General features: G+C 47.1%; 3 protein-coding genes across 3 annotated transcripts; all 3 read left to right on the forward strand.

The window, feature by feature from the left end:
* The first annotated feature begins 599 nt into the window (after positions 1-599).
* On the forward strand, positions 600-1,210 carry F4807DRAFT_286820 (uncharacterized protein). The gene has a single exon (XM_047994756.1). The coding sequence runs from the start codon at positions 728-730 to the stop codon at positions 1,040-1,042; it is 315 nt and encodes a 104-aa protein (XP_047849804.1). The 5' UTR covers positions 600-727; the 3' UTR covers positions 1,043-1,210.
* A 7,867-nt stretch (positions 1,211-9,077) lies between these two features.
* On the forward strand, positions 9,078-12,086 carry F4807DRAFT_443459 (uncharacterized protein). Its single transcript, XM_047999551.1, has 5 exons — positions 9,078-9,675; positions 9,727-10,219; positions 10,275-10,360; positions 10,420-11,604; positions 11,709-12,086. The coding sequence occupies exons 1-4, from the start codon at positions 9,233-9,235 to the stop codon at positions 11,354-11,356; spliced, it is 1,959 nt and encodes a 652-aa protein (XP_047849805.1). The 5' UTR covers positions 9,078-9,232; the 3' UTR covers positions 11,357-11,604; positions 11,709-12,086.
* A 153-nt stretch (positions 12,087-12,239) lies between these two features.
* Positions 12,240-13,931, forward strand: F4807DRAFT_443460 (uncharacterized protein). Its single transcript, XM_047999552.1, has 5 exons — positions 12,240-12,421; positions 12,483-12,624; positions 12,688-13,202; positions 13,262-13,360; positions 13,413-13,931. Exons 1-5 carry the CDS (start codon positions 12,347-12,349, stop codon positions 13,641-13,643), a joined length of 1,062 nt encoding a protein of 353 aa, XP_047849806.1. The 5' UTR covers positions 12,240-12,346; the 3' UTR covers positions 13,644-13,931.
* The last annotated feature ends 163 nt before the right edge of the window (positions 13,932-14,094 follow it).

Genomic DNA, 14,094 nt, shown 5'->3' on the forward strand with positions numbered 1-14,094 from the left:
AAAGAAGGTAAACGTCGCTTTGATCCTGTTTTGAGGTCATTGTAGGGGGAGAAACTGCTAAACCAAAGCTATTTCCGAGTAAAAAGAAAAAAAGCAAAAATAAATTATAATACTAAATAACTTTAATTGGCCTCCTAACCTCGCTCCTGACTAAGCAGCGTATCGCTTCTAGTGGCTGCTCAAAGGGGAGGGGCCGCGCCATGGCCATAGTTCGTGGCTTGAGTGATGAATGTCAAGTCAAGCCTTTCGGCCAAGGCAGGAGGGCACATGCAAATCATCTTGGCCGGCCAGGCCAGCTTGGCGAAGGCTTCTCCCGAGGGTGTTAGGGGCTGAGTGCTGACTGCTGCAGCCTGGCCAACAGCTATGCAAAAGCGCGGAGTACTTGCCCAGATTGAGTTCCCATGCAGCCTGTAGTGGATGTGTGTTGGTGTGTGTGTAAAATGCCGAGACAGTACAAGATGTAGGTACATCCCTAATTATTAGAAAGACACCCACCAAGAGAAACCATCCCTTCGGGTGTATTAAATGCAAGTCATGAACAAGGTACAAGTAGGAGATTATTACATATTGACCAGGTGAGCAAATGTATACTCTACCTTCCCAAGCTTTTCGTTCCAAGCTTCATCACCTGTCGAGCATCGTCCAAAACAGCCATTGTCAAGAGTCAAGACGGCATCATCTTTCCACGACATTATTTCTTCTTAACAGTACAAGTACCTATTGAATTATGCCTCGCCCAACATCCCGTACGCTTTTCGTAGTCGTCCCTGGTGCCTCTCAAAGTCCTTCCCACTATGGCTATCTCCTCCATCTCCTCCAAAGCAAGGGCTATCCGACATTGTCTGCCCTACTCCCTTCGACCGGTGTGGCCAAAGACAAGGAACCTGGGGCTGTGCCGGGGGCTCACCCTTGGCTCAGGTTAGAGCAGCAACATCTTATGGGGGCTCGCGGCAACTCACGTTTGTTGACAACAATGGTAATTCATCAGGGCAACTTTCGGGTGATGCATATGTCTGTTGCTACTTGGTATGCGCGCCCTTAATGTATGCTTGTTTCTATTTGATCTTTTATGTCCCACCAGGGTTTTATTCCGGCTGTAATGCCATAGTATATCATTGCGCTGCAGGCCAACACGCAAGAAAAGGCTAACATGTGATCATCGTCATTCAGCGCTGACGTGACTGAACTGTGAACTGGAATTTGAGCCCGCCTCTTTCCCTCTGCTTCTGCAAAGTTGTCGCCGGGAACGAGAGAGGCATGAGTGAGTACTTCGATGCTATTGATGAATGATGTGTCCATCGTATTATGTCGTGTCTCGGCATATAGCGTATTACTGATATTAGGGGAACTGACTTGACGCGACTCCTTACCACGCCTTATGTTGGTGACAGCGGCCAAATATCTGGCTTTAGGCGTTTATAACGTCTTTGGCGATCCTCAAATGCCATCCAAATTTGGCCAATACATTCTTTGGTCTATCACCTTCCCGGTTCCCAAGGCTCCCATTCCCCTCCCGGACCCAACAAGGACGATGTATTGTGACTAATTGTAATCCTTTATTGGTTATCTACGTTAGAGAATCCGACATGAGACCAGAAACCTGTTCATAATGTGATAAACATACTACCAGTGATCGATTGTACCTCTAGGTTACTAGAGCAGACAGGCCACGGACATGGTGGCCAGGTCTAAGGATGGTGTATCTATGGCAATATCTAGGCTGATACGAACGTTTCGGATAAGGGTCGCTGCTAAGAAATTTGCTCGGACAATGATGCTGCGCCTAGTATAGAAGGCAACGTGTAAGTTTTTCAAGGTATGATGATTGGGTACTTAGGATGCAAGAACGAGGTGGACGAGAACTACGCGACTGATAGTGGCAGGAGCTTGAACCATTAGTCAGCATCGGCGTCCACGGTCACGTGTAAATTCTCGTGCTTATTAGGTAAGCTCAGCTGACGGCTGCCTAATAAATCCGAATGGACAGCCGAACTCTTCACATACAACCTCACATCTCTTATGCTTGCTGCTTGCTATTTCTGACGACACTCGTATGTAGCTACCTATTAGGTATATACTAATTGTCAATGGTGGTTTTCGAGGATATAGACTCTTTGAGAGGCACGTGGGCGTTGTAACCTACTATGTTCTCATTAATAGTCAGCTTTGTTCATTTATTTCCGTTAAACTATTAAGCCATGCCCGCGCAGTTACCACTCCTTGTCGTCGCTGACGCAACTGCTTGGTCTAACTGGTTATTCCGTAGTGGCAGCACTTCCAAAGGTGTCTGGCTAACACTATCCAAGAAAGGCGCAACGCTACCGACTTCGCTCACTTATGCGCAGGCTCTCGATGAAGCATTATGCCATGGATGGATCGACGGGCAGGCCCGCAAGAACGAGGGCAGCAACGCGGATGCGTCGTACTTGCAACGGTTCACGCCACGAGCGGCACGGAGCTCCTGGTCAAAGCGAAATGTGGAACACATGGCTAGGCTAGAGCGAGAGGGTCGTGTCACAGAGGCCGGGCGCCGTGCTGTCGAGGCAGCAAAAGCAGACGGTCGCTGGGAGGCTGCTTACGCGGGACAAGCGACCGCTGAGCTGCCCGCGGAATTCCTCGCCGCTGTCGCCGCCATCCCCGCTGCTCAGGCTGCGTACGAGACTCTATCGCGGCAGAATCGCTTCCTCATCTATTACCGCTTGAACGCGCTTAAGACCCAGGTTGGACGCCAAAGGAGGATTGCCGCCTTCGTCGACATGTTAGCGCGCGGGGAGACTCCTCATCCGCAGAAACAGCGCGCACGAGTCTCGAGCCCGTCTTCTTCCTCGACCACCGTTTCAATTGAATCACAGGAAGATATTTCTAGACCAGGCCGAACCAAGGGGGCGCGGAGGTCTATCCGCCTCGCGTGGCGCATGGAATAATCTTCCTAAAACGACACATCGGAACTATTAATTGGGTATATACGCATAGACTGAACACTTATTGTAACCTTTGTCGTACAGCATTGATACGGTACCTCTCTTTATGTTTCATTAATGCTCCGTGGCTGCCTTTGCCGGCGACCATCCCGCCTTCTATCACGACAATCATGTCAGCCTTCTGAACCGTTTGCAACCAGCGTTTTACCGCAACGACCGTGATCTGCCGTGCGGTCTTGTCGAGCCCGACCCGTGTCCATATTCCGTATCATAACCTTGCGGGAGTCCGATGATGGTTTCGTGGATATTTACTGCGCGGCAAGCTTCCTCATCTCGGCGAACGTGGCTTCATGACCAGGATGTGCACCGATACCGACGCTAGATTTGATACTGCTTTTGAATAGGGCATTATCATGTGGCACTACTGCGATGTTGTCATGGAAATTGGCATTGCTATTTAGGCCAATGTTGATTCCATTGGCCTCAACTAGACCATTTTATGGCGAGTATTGACGTCCGATTAATTTGACTTGCCCTCACTCGGGGGTCCAACAAGCCCAACAAGCCCAGGCTGAATTGTCTAGGAAACACCCCTGAAAACCGGCTGATCATGTCGAGAAGGGTAGGCCAAGTGGACATCTCGGAATGCGACACTCGCGCAATTAGAGGGCGTCGATTGTCCCCGCAAGGGCTTGCTCTCTGCCTCAGTCTTGATCTCGCGATTTTTCTCTGCTTATCAAGCTATTATCCTTCGCGGCAAGAATTTCGGAAGGTCTAAGGCGCTCTTTATCAAAATGGAGTTTGATGAGACTTAACGTCCTCGATACCACGCTCTTCGCGCGAGCAAATTCGGGAGGAGGCGACGGGGGGTAGAGAGGATATCAGACCCTAAAGAGAAGCGGAAACGAGACGAGTGATCTGACAATGTAAAATTTGGTCTGGCCATTTTCGCCGCATATAAGCCATCACAGCCATCAATAAGACAGAGAATAATATATGAAAAATCCTGCTCTGGTTTAAACAGACAAGTGTATTCAACTATGTAAGGATTTTGATAATGCTGGCCCTAGGCCCTTTCAAATTGCTCCGGTATCCTTTACAACCGCATCCTCTGGCAACAGGCCGACTCGTGTGCCATGATCCTGCTCGATGCAATCGATGAAGGATAGATCAGTTAAGATTAGCTGCTTTTTGAAATGACGTTTCTACTTCCGCAATGGCCCCTTTTTACTTGCTGCTGCGCTTAGCAGATCATCCTAACAATTAAATATGAGATTGTGCTTCTCACGACCCACGATCGCTGACCGAAGGTTCTTATATGATCAGGGCGCGGGCAGCTCACAATGCTAAGGGCGATAATTTCGAAAATAGAGTGGATAGGTAAAAAGTTGGAATTCTTGTAAGCTGCGCATGTTTAACGACTTATATTCAATCCCGTCAAAGACCGTCTTGCTGCCCATCGGATTATTGAGCCGTCCTAGCAGAATTGCATTTGTAGATGTTCCACTCCTATTTGATTAACGGTAACTCTGTATTTTCCAGACTTGAGAGTCTAAGGAAGATGAATTCCGCTCATAAACAGAATATATAAATCGGAAGTTTGCGCGAAGAGCAATGTTACACGAGGGACCCACAAAAGTGAAAAAGGGGGGAGGTCATCTAGATACTAGAGTGCCACGACGGGATACGGATAAGTCCACCCATGTTTTATCTACTGTGAAGGTAATTCAAGGGAGATTTTAATATAGGCAGGTAGCATTTTTAAACAAGTTATAAGAGTTGAATTATTCTTGACGGACCGACAACATCTTTTATGGGTTATTCCCCAATCCCACCCCTGTCGCACGAGACCTGTGAAGGTGTCAACAAAAAGCGGAGTCGCATATGGCATTAATCAAGCAGACCGTATTCTGGAATTGCCGGACTTGAGGCAATCGAACTAGATAGGGAAGGTATGATAATTGAGAATATCTAAGAAATACAAGGGCTCGGTAAAACAATTCCAAGCTGATGAGTTCCGGGTCTACGTAGGTATTTAGATTAATCAGGTAATTGTCGATATAATTAGGAAAGTTCACAAAGCTGAAAATTGATGATATACTAAAGACGGGTGAAATAGTATAAGGCAATGATGTTCGTATTACTCGAAGCTGTGATGGTAATATGTTGGAGGTCTGTACCCACCGGATACCTGGGCACGTTTACGGGTCCTTTTACTATGCGCGATGCTTCCCCACAAACTTGACCTCCACGCGAGGGCTAAATCTATTTTAAGACAGCGCCTCATGTTGCTTAGAATCAGTGTTTAAAACTTTAAATGAACGACAAGATAGCTGAGTAATCACCTATCAATTTCCATGCCCATGTATTCCTTGAAGCTGACTGAACTAATAACTGGTAATCCAATCGATAGCCGGGGCTTATGTGACAATTTGAAATGAAGACTACTCAAGTACTGAGTAAGTGGGTGCGAGAATGTAACTGGAAGGAGGAAAAAAAAAAGAAGAAAAAAAAAAGAAAGAAAGAGATAGCTACAAGAATCGAACCTGGGTGTGTTGTCGTTATGAATTTTTGGGGAGGAGAGGAAAAAAAGGAAGTACTCCTTAAGGATCACCTTAAGGCTGAACGTCAAGACAATGGGTACAAATCCACGATGTGCAATGTGGATAGGCACCTCAAAGCGAGGGGACAGATCTTGTTGACATCCGGGATCACTTTCGCTGGTCCGCCGTGGTAAAGGATAGCACTTAGTGCAACAGCATTTTTAAGACCAATCTACTGATGATACCACTCGGCCAAACAGGAGGTGATTCTCTTAGATCTCCGTTCATTTTGTATGCCTGTCTTTTATTATACTATTTAACCTTCATCCATCTGTGGCATGGACCACCTACACACTTGCCCTGGCACCTGCCACTATCACTTGCCATTGACGTACAGTACACCATAGATGTCTACTAATAACCTATCCTTTCTTTTTTTTTCCCCGTGCGGACTTTGCCATGCTATTTACAAACTAAGTTCTCGCTTCTTCCTCTGCGACCTGAACACATCTGCAAATCAGTTTTGTTTTCTATTCTACTAGGTACGTCCCGTCCACCACCTACCCGAACAACTTTAATTAACACTCATCTCAAACAGCGCCTCACCCTGCCATTCAAGCATCATGTCGTCAGGCAGGAGGTACGAATCGATGAGAAATATCCTGAATGAACCAGGACTCTCATTCAAAAGATTGAAAATCTCCTCTCACGTATATAAAACACTTTACGACGCTTGGGGGGGCAAGAGTGTATCACGAAGAGACATCTGCAACCAGGTCCAGAATTTACTCACAGTAATGTGTGAAGAATTTGACGACTATATCGATACGATTGACATCCTACACCTCGGTCATCAGGATGCTTTTTTTCGCACCATCTCCAGAAGGGTTTTCTGGACTAGAAACGTCAATCAAGAAGAACTTGCTTCTTTTATTCACTGCTTGATTGACGCACGAGAACATTTCTTAGTCAGTCCATATAATAGGAGAAATAGATTCGACACTAAGCCCATCCCGCGCCTCATCCAGCACTTCATGGATCTCTATCAGCAACGTGGAAAGCGAGAGAAGATGAAGGCTAAGGAGCAGCGTCGCCAAGAGGAGGAAGTATTTCCGAAAACAACTGTACATGACGAGAAAAAGGAGGAGAAGGAAGATAAGGGGGAGAAGGAGGAAAAGAAGGGAATCACAATTGGTTCTGGCAAGGTTATAGACTTACCCATCCGCAACAAGTCAGGAGATGTGGTTGGCCCTACCAAGAAGAAAGACCTAAATATCCACAACAAGTCGGGTCGTATGGTCGGAGCCCCCAAAGGCCCATTCCTCATTCCAATCGAACAGTACCGACTGCTCGTTGCTCGCGAGAAGGACAATGAAACAAAGACGCAGCAAGAAACGGAGAAGGCGGTGGGCATCTAATAGCTAGCCGCTGAGGAGTACTAAAACTTGTACGTATCAGGATTGGGGACATTATGGGAGTTCATATATGCACACAGAGATCAGTATTCCTCAGTTGTTCTTTGCTGAGCTTGGTACGGTGCGTCCTGGTGCAACGCGTGGATGGTGGCCCGGTCAATGCGAAAAGACCACGCGACATCTTCTGGGGGGCTTCTCGATGGTTGGCCCACTGGGCTCTCGAATAGCTTAGGTATCCTATAACTACCTAGTACCGCACGCAACTGTGCGGCCATGCGGTCAAGCAATTGAATCTCCAAGTTCTACCACTACTATTATTTCTCTCTAGTGTTGTTGTTGTCACCCACCCCATTACTTGATCAAGGCAGCTATCTCGTTCCTCACGGACTGATACGTCTCCAACGTTCTTTTCACCTTACATCCAAATAAATCAGAGTAATACGAACTACGCTTTATTACCAAGTCTACGTATTTATTATTGCAACAATTATCTGCTGGGTTTAATGCGATACTATCGCTGGCCCCTGTCACATTCGCCCTCCGTCATTATTTGATAATAGAGAATTCTCTCGTAAGTTGAACGCACCGCCATATTTGCGCATTTTTTTGCCAAGGAGGATGAGTTTCCATAGTAGAGAGAATCACTTATCTCAATACTAAAATTTACCACTCTTTGCTTAGAGCATCGGCTGCTATTGTTTTATCAACAATACCAGAGACCCCTATTACATTAACCGAGACCAACTAAACCACTACTTTTCGGTTCTTACATCTACAACAAAGTTCCACTTAACAACTATCATCTGAGGTGATTCCCATTTTTACGACTATGACCATGGACGGAAACACCACCTCGCGTTCAGTCAGTAATCCTGGGCTCATCTGAGGCTCGATTGGATGTAGTTCCGACACTTGGGTATCACTGAGCGAGTCTTGGGCTTCTGAAGGGATTTACGGTTATGACGCATACGGAGAGATGATCAAGCTATTTAGAGCGATTGTTCACGAACAGCGCTCCTACGATGACCACATAAGCATTTCTCAATTGCGCCATCAAAAGACTTTTCGGAGCCATGTCTCTCTAGGTCAACTGGGTCAAGCACCTCCCGAAGGACACCCTGTGCGAGCTGATTCTGCGCATCATTGCGCCCCGCGAGCAATGCTTGATCTACCGTCAGAAGAAGCCGATGGAAACGCACAAGCCAGACTCCGCCCTTGCGCTCAGCGTGCAGCAGTTCACGGATCTCTGCAAGATTCGCGCCGACAAGAAGCTGTCCTCCGAGGCCCCGGTGCCGAAGGCAGCAACCCCGGGCCTGGTTATCACGTCGCCTCACAAGAAGCGGAACCAAGCACCAGGTCAAGTTGTTTAACGGCGACAAGGAGGAGATTGGCCGCAAGGAAGGAGACATCGCCCTTGCTATTCACACGCAGCGCAGAATCAGCGGCGACAAGAGTAGGCAGGATGTGAAGAGGATCGGCAGCGATGGAGTGAAGAGCATGACTCTTCCTCTCCAGCCTAAGGAAACTAGCACCGAGAGGAAGAGGAGGAAGAAGAAGAAGGGTGAGGCTGATGATGGAAAGAAGGATGGTGGTCGTACTACTGCCGCCAACCATGGAAGGGAGCACGTCAGAACCCCCTTTGGACTGTTCTCCTCGAAGAAGCACAAGCTTCCATAACTGCTCGCTCGCGAAGAAGAGAAACGACCGAGGGAAAGCTTGGGTATTAAGGGACTCCTGCACGGATTCCATACCTAGGATGATTGAGATTGGGTATCGGCTTCGAGCAGGATTGGGAGTTATGAGGTTCTTTAAGTACTTGGTCGAATGATGGCTTTGTGAATTGCCAGAACTACGCCTCTGCGGGTATTGATTGGGCTACCCTTGGGGTATAGTTTCCTTGCTCTAGCCAGTCATTCCCACTGTCATCATAATCATTAAATGACACTATTTCTGGCCCCCACACTGTCGTTGTGTGGTATTACGTCCCTTTCGCGCTCTCCTTCCCTTTTTTGTAAAGGGGGGATAGGTGGCGGGGTTGAAAAACGCCTGAAATCCAACGAATTAGGCGTCCGCGTTATATCAGGAGTGTGACCCAATCGCGCAGAGAAGCTGCATGTGTAACGCGACCGATCAACTATTATCGAGCGATTAATACGCTCTCGAAGCTGATTGATGGCCTTCTTCGTCGAGGCGTTCTTGGAGTCCTCAGCCCCCGCTCTGCCTTTACTCCGCCCCTACGCTCTCGCCTACTTGAATAAGGAGTCATCTCTTCAAGCTAACCATCTCATCCATTGTCTCTTTTCTAAAAACATACCTAATCGAAATATATTGCGAATATCGACGATCCATAGCCATGGCGGAAGCATTCGGTGTTGTTGCGAGCGGTATCGCCGTTGCGCAAGTAGCCGGCACCGCTGCGGGAGCTGTTATAAAGCTCAAGCGACTATGGGAGGAAGTAAAGAATGTCCCCGAAAACATAGCGGACCTGATGGAACAGATTGACTGTCTGGACCCGGCCCTCTGGGAAGCCGAGCAGCACTTCATCCAGAATCAGCTTCCTCCTCAGCTCTGGGACGATACGGCGGCGGTACGAAGTGCGAAGTATTGCCGCAAGGCTCTGCAGAATTTGACCGACGTAGCTGAAGATTTGGCTTCTCAAGTTAACTCCAAGAAAAAAGTCGAGCGTGGGATATCACGTGTGAAGGTTATATTGAAGAAAGGCTGTCTGCACAACCTTGAACGACGTCTCGGGACTGCTGTGAGAATGCTTGAGTCTGCCCAGCTAGGATACATTGTGTAAGATCGATACCCAGGCACATTATATCCCCGGCTTCTAACAACTTGTAGCACACTCGTGAAACTACAGCCCGACATCGTAGCTTGCAAAGTCGTGTCGCACCTAGAAAACATGCGACGACCGAACAGCCTCATTGGTACTGACTTAGAGATAAACGACAAGGAGGCCGAACGTCGAAGAAGCTCAGCTGATCCCAAGCCTCGGGGCATCGACGACGAGAGGATTCCAAGGAAGAGAGAATTGACGGCCTGGAGAAAATCGTCTGCGTTTGGCTATGTGGATTTTACCTCGACACAAGGGGGCTTTGTCGTTGATACCCGGCCCCCATGGTGGCTTTCCGGCATGCTGCGTGCGTGGTCATTCAATGTGGCCAAATCGTACTCAAGCTGGAAATTTCATATACGAAGCTATTCTATTAGACCAGAAGAATCATTGATTTTCGATGCGGCGGGAAGAGATGATGTACAGGCGCTTCAAGCAATGTTTGACTCAGGAGAAGCATCGCCTTTTGACCGCAGACCCGATGGTATAGGTATATTACGCGTAAGTCATCCAAACCAGTTTTAAGATTATTTCCATACTAAACAGAGGTGCTCAGGTAGCTACAATTTATAGGTCATTGAAAGTTCTCAGGCTCTTGAAAGATATGTGCCTTGATATAGACTTCCCAGATTACCACAATCGGTAAGCATATACAATATCATCCTAACTAACTTTCTCAACTAATAAGAATAATCTGGTAGCACAGCGAACGCAACTACCCCCTGGAACGACGCCGTTGACTCCAAAAAGCTCTCGGAGTTTGCTTGGTTGATGACATCAAGACTCTACGTAGCCAGGGACTTTGAAGACTGCCGAGATCGCTGTAGATGCATCTTGATGTCAGATGTGGAAACATTCCAAAAGCTACGAGCCATTACCTGCCCGGCTCACGACATGACGCCTTTAAGTACTCGACTCTGGCAGGCCAGGAACTTTGTGATGGTCGTATCTCCATTGAAATTTGAAGTTTTCCGACAAATCCTCAGCCCGGATTTGAACGAAGACCTTGCTGCAGTATGCGGATTCGAATGTAATGGCTGGCCAAGTCTAATCCACATCACTGCAATGGCTATCTCAGGACTTGATATACCCCTCAATGAACCCCAACAGTGGCTAGGAGACGAAATTGAAAGTTGGATTGATTTTACTCGAAGTGTCGTACAAAGGTCAAATCTACACTTGGATACAATTCAATGGCTGCGAGATGTCTGGGGAGGACAACACTGGGTACCGTTGACGCCTCTGGTTTACATGATACTTTGGCGACCTTTCACCATTCGTGTCACGCATATAAGGAGGGGTCAATTTGAAAATATCGTCCGGACAGGACTTCGAAGATGGCTTCTTATCTTGAAAAGAACCGGCAGAGATCTCATAGAATATGGACGCGAGGAGACGAGAATGCTCCTCACTAGTCGCTTTGAAAGTCGCACGATTTGCTACCCCAAGTACTTACTTGGGGACCCCTCCTTTGTCTACAACTTGATCAGCTTTCAATTCGGGCCCAATGTGGATGACTGGAATATATTGTGGAACGAGCCTACGGATGAGTTCGCTGGCGACTTCTGGAATCTGATTGAGGGGCCAATTATTCATATTCCGGGAGCATGGTATGATAGTGACATAGAAGCAGAATGACCAAGCCTCACCAAGGCAAGGTCCTGTGAGCATCGCGGTGCTTCAACTTAATGATTTCGATACTGTGGACAGAAACCCTAACGACGGAGCCTCGGTATGATATATCAGGGTTAGGGGGTTTGCTCCTCCTTTGAGTTACTTAGGGGGATGAGAAATACCTGCATCAAATAAAAAGTGGCAAGGGTTAGGAAAGCGTCTAAAGAAGTCGAAACTGTTGTATTAAGGTAAATCTTCTCTTAGCATAATTTCTAGTTAATGATTTATGATTAGAATGCTCCGAAAGGCGAGGAAACCTTTCACTTGAGTGACTTGGTGAAAGCGGAATTCTAACTAAAAACCATTGATAACCTACTCAGGGGAAGTTAAACCTGTGCCTCCACTTCCACACACCGACGTCTAAGTCTGCTAACTGCCTCAGCGTGAAGCCTGCTGTGACGATACTTATTATCACAATGGCCATCATTAGGGGTTCTTGAGGTCGAATATCCTGGCGGTGTGTCATAGCTCTGATGAGGTTCTTTCAATAAAAGGCAGCAACGTTTAGTCGACGCGTATATAAAACTTCGTCATTGCTTAACACGCTCAAGTTGACATGAACCCCTATTTAGTCCCCCCTAAGCCCTCTCGCCCCTTTGAGTAACTCATCTACGAGACTCCTATGCAGATATGATGGAGAACATGGGTGAATAATCTAGGACTCAACTCATCTTAAAATATAAAGTTAGATAAGGTCAGCTTCAAATCGCCCGGCATCGGCAGAGCCAAGCTGGGTAGTTTCATAGTGTCATAGGGAAAGGTCGTTATCAGAGCTCCGCACCACGATTGCGGGGCTCCCATATAGGGCCTATCAGCTTAGATCGGGTATAAATCGGCAAGCGTTCCTATAATTAAGAGCACTGTTGTTGCTGTAATGATTGTAACAAGGTGCCTAACTCTACGGTGTCGACATTTAAAATTCCGTGGGATAGCCTAGACTCGCTATCTTATAGTATGCCGGTTATACTTGTGCTGGCTTTACTAAGCCTTCTAACAGCCGTAACATGGGTATGGAAATTTTACACGAAGGCAAGTAACGTCATGATATCTGCCTACTCGATGAACGAAGGATTGACCAGATGCTGTTCAGAGAACTACAAATGTGCCTCTTGAAAAGAATAGCCAAGCACTTCTACCTAAATCAGATGTCAAGCCACTTCCGGCATTCAACTGGGAGACTAAGGAACCACAGAAGTTTCGGCCATTCAAGCCAATATACCACATAACTATGGGTAGGCATACTACCCAAGCAGTTAAAACCGAATAGTGATGCCATGATAATAATACTTGCATAGCACTCCGGTCGACAACCCCGTCAGATCTCATAGTAATAGATCGAAACTATCAATCTCGTCTGAAAGAACGTCAACTCGTAATGGAAAAGCACGAGAAACACACTCTTGGTTGCATGCCGTATGGTGTCGAGGCTGTTCGGGAGGTGTACTCATATCTTTTAGGGGAGTATCTTCCTGCGAGATATCCCACCCTCTTCACAAGGGATAATAAATCCTTTCGAAATAGCGTCACTGGCGCAATTCTCCCGCTCTTGCCCCCCGAAGATCCAATCACGGCGTTGCGAAATCTCGGCCAGACGGTTGAGGATGATATGTTCTTCTTGCGTGAAACACCGGACGGTCATCAGAGTACCGCCTTCGTGTGTTGTTGCCCTTCCGGGTTCGATCCAGCGGCCAAAATAGGCAAATTGCTGAAAGATATCCATGGTCCAGTTCCGTCGTACGATAAGATCGGCCCTAGCATGGAGAGATATTTCAGTCGTTTGGAAGTTGGTAAAAGTGGTTCCCGGGTTAACGTGAGTTTCAGTTCTACAGACCAATACAGCAACATAAGGCCGCTGACTCAAGCTAATAGTGGTCTGTGACGACGAATTCCGAGCTTTTCAACGTCTCAGGCAACCATGTTAATGAAGGAGACCAAGTCGAGGAGGATATGGATGTCGACATTGAGAAGGTGAGTCTGTTAGTATGATAGCAAACTTCGAACACCCACTAACGGCAAATAGGCTTGGTTAAGAATGGAACTGCAGACAATGACGCGGATGCCCAAAACGAGGGCTATCCTTTTCTCTATCAAGACTTATCTGTGTCCCGTCAAGGACATAAAGGCGGAAGGGCTTGGTCATGAACTCGCCGACGCCATCGAGGGCCTTAAAAGAGGAAACGCTCCGGGGATGTGGGTTTATAAGGGTGGTATACGATGGGGTAAGAGCGTGTGCGAATATCTGAGATCGTGATATTTGAATTCGATATCTAGGTATCGGTACGGATGTGTTAAGGCGCCCATAGACAATAATGTAAGATTTTACTAAGGCGGTAAAACATTGCCGTTATATAATATACACTAGAACGATAAAATAACTTGAACATCAACGGATGATGTCGACAGATTTCGTAGCGTCTCAACTTCTAGTTTCAAGTCTGACTTAGCTTCGATTTAAAGAATTGCAGGAGAGTGAGGAGACAGGGGTTTCATAGGACTATAATTGGTCATCCTTTGTAAACATTCGGGCTCGAAGGTGGTTGTATTTTCTAAGTGTTGCACTTAGAGTGCGCACACTGCTGAATTTACATGAGGTGGGCAGGGCTCCACATATCCCTGCTGACTCATCCACTACACCAAGGATTTACCTGCCAACATCCTCCAAGAAACGGTCGAACGAGAAAATGCGTATCGATAAGGAGCTC

This window comes from Annulohypoxylon truncatum, assembly GCF_022578515.1.
Source record: "Annulohypoxylon truncatum strain CBS 140777 unplaced genomic scaffold F4807scaffold_44, whole genome shotgun sequence".
Classification (NCBI taxonomy): Eukaryota; Fungi; Ascomycota; class Sordariomycetes; order Xylariales; family Hypoxylaceae; genus Annulohypoxylon; species Annulohypoxylon truncatum.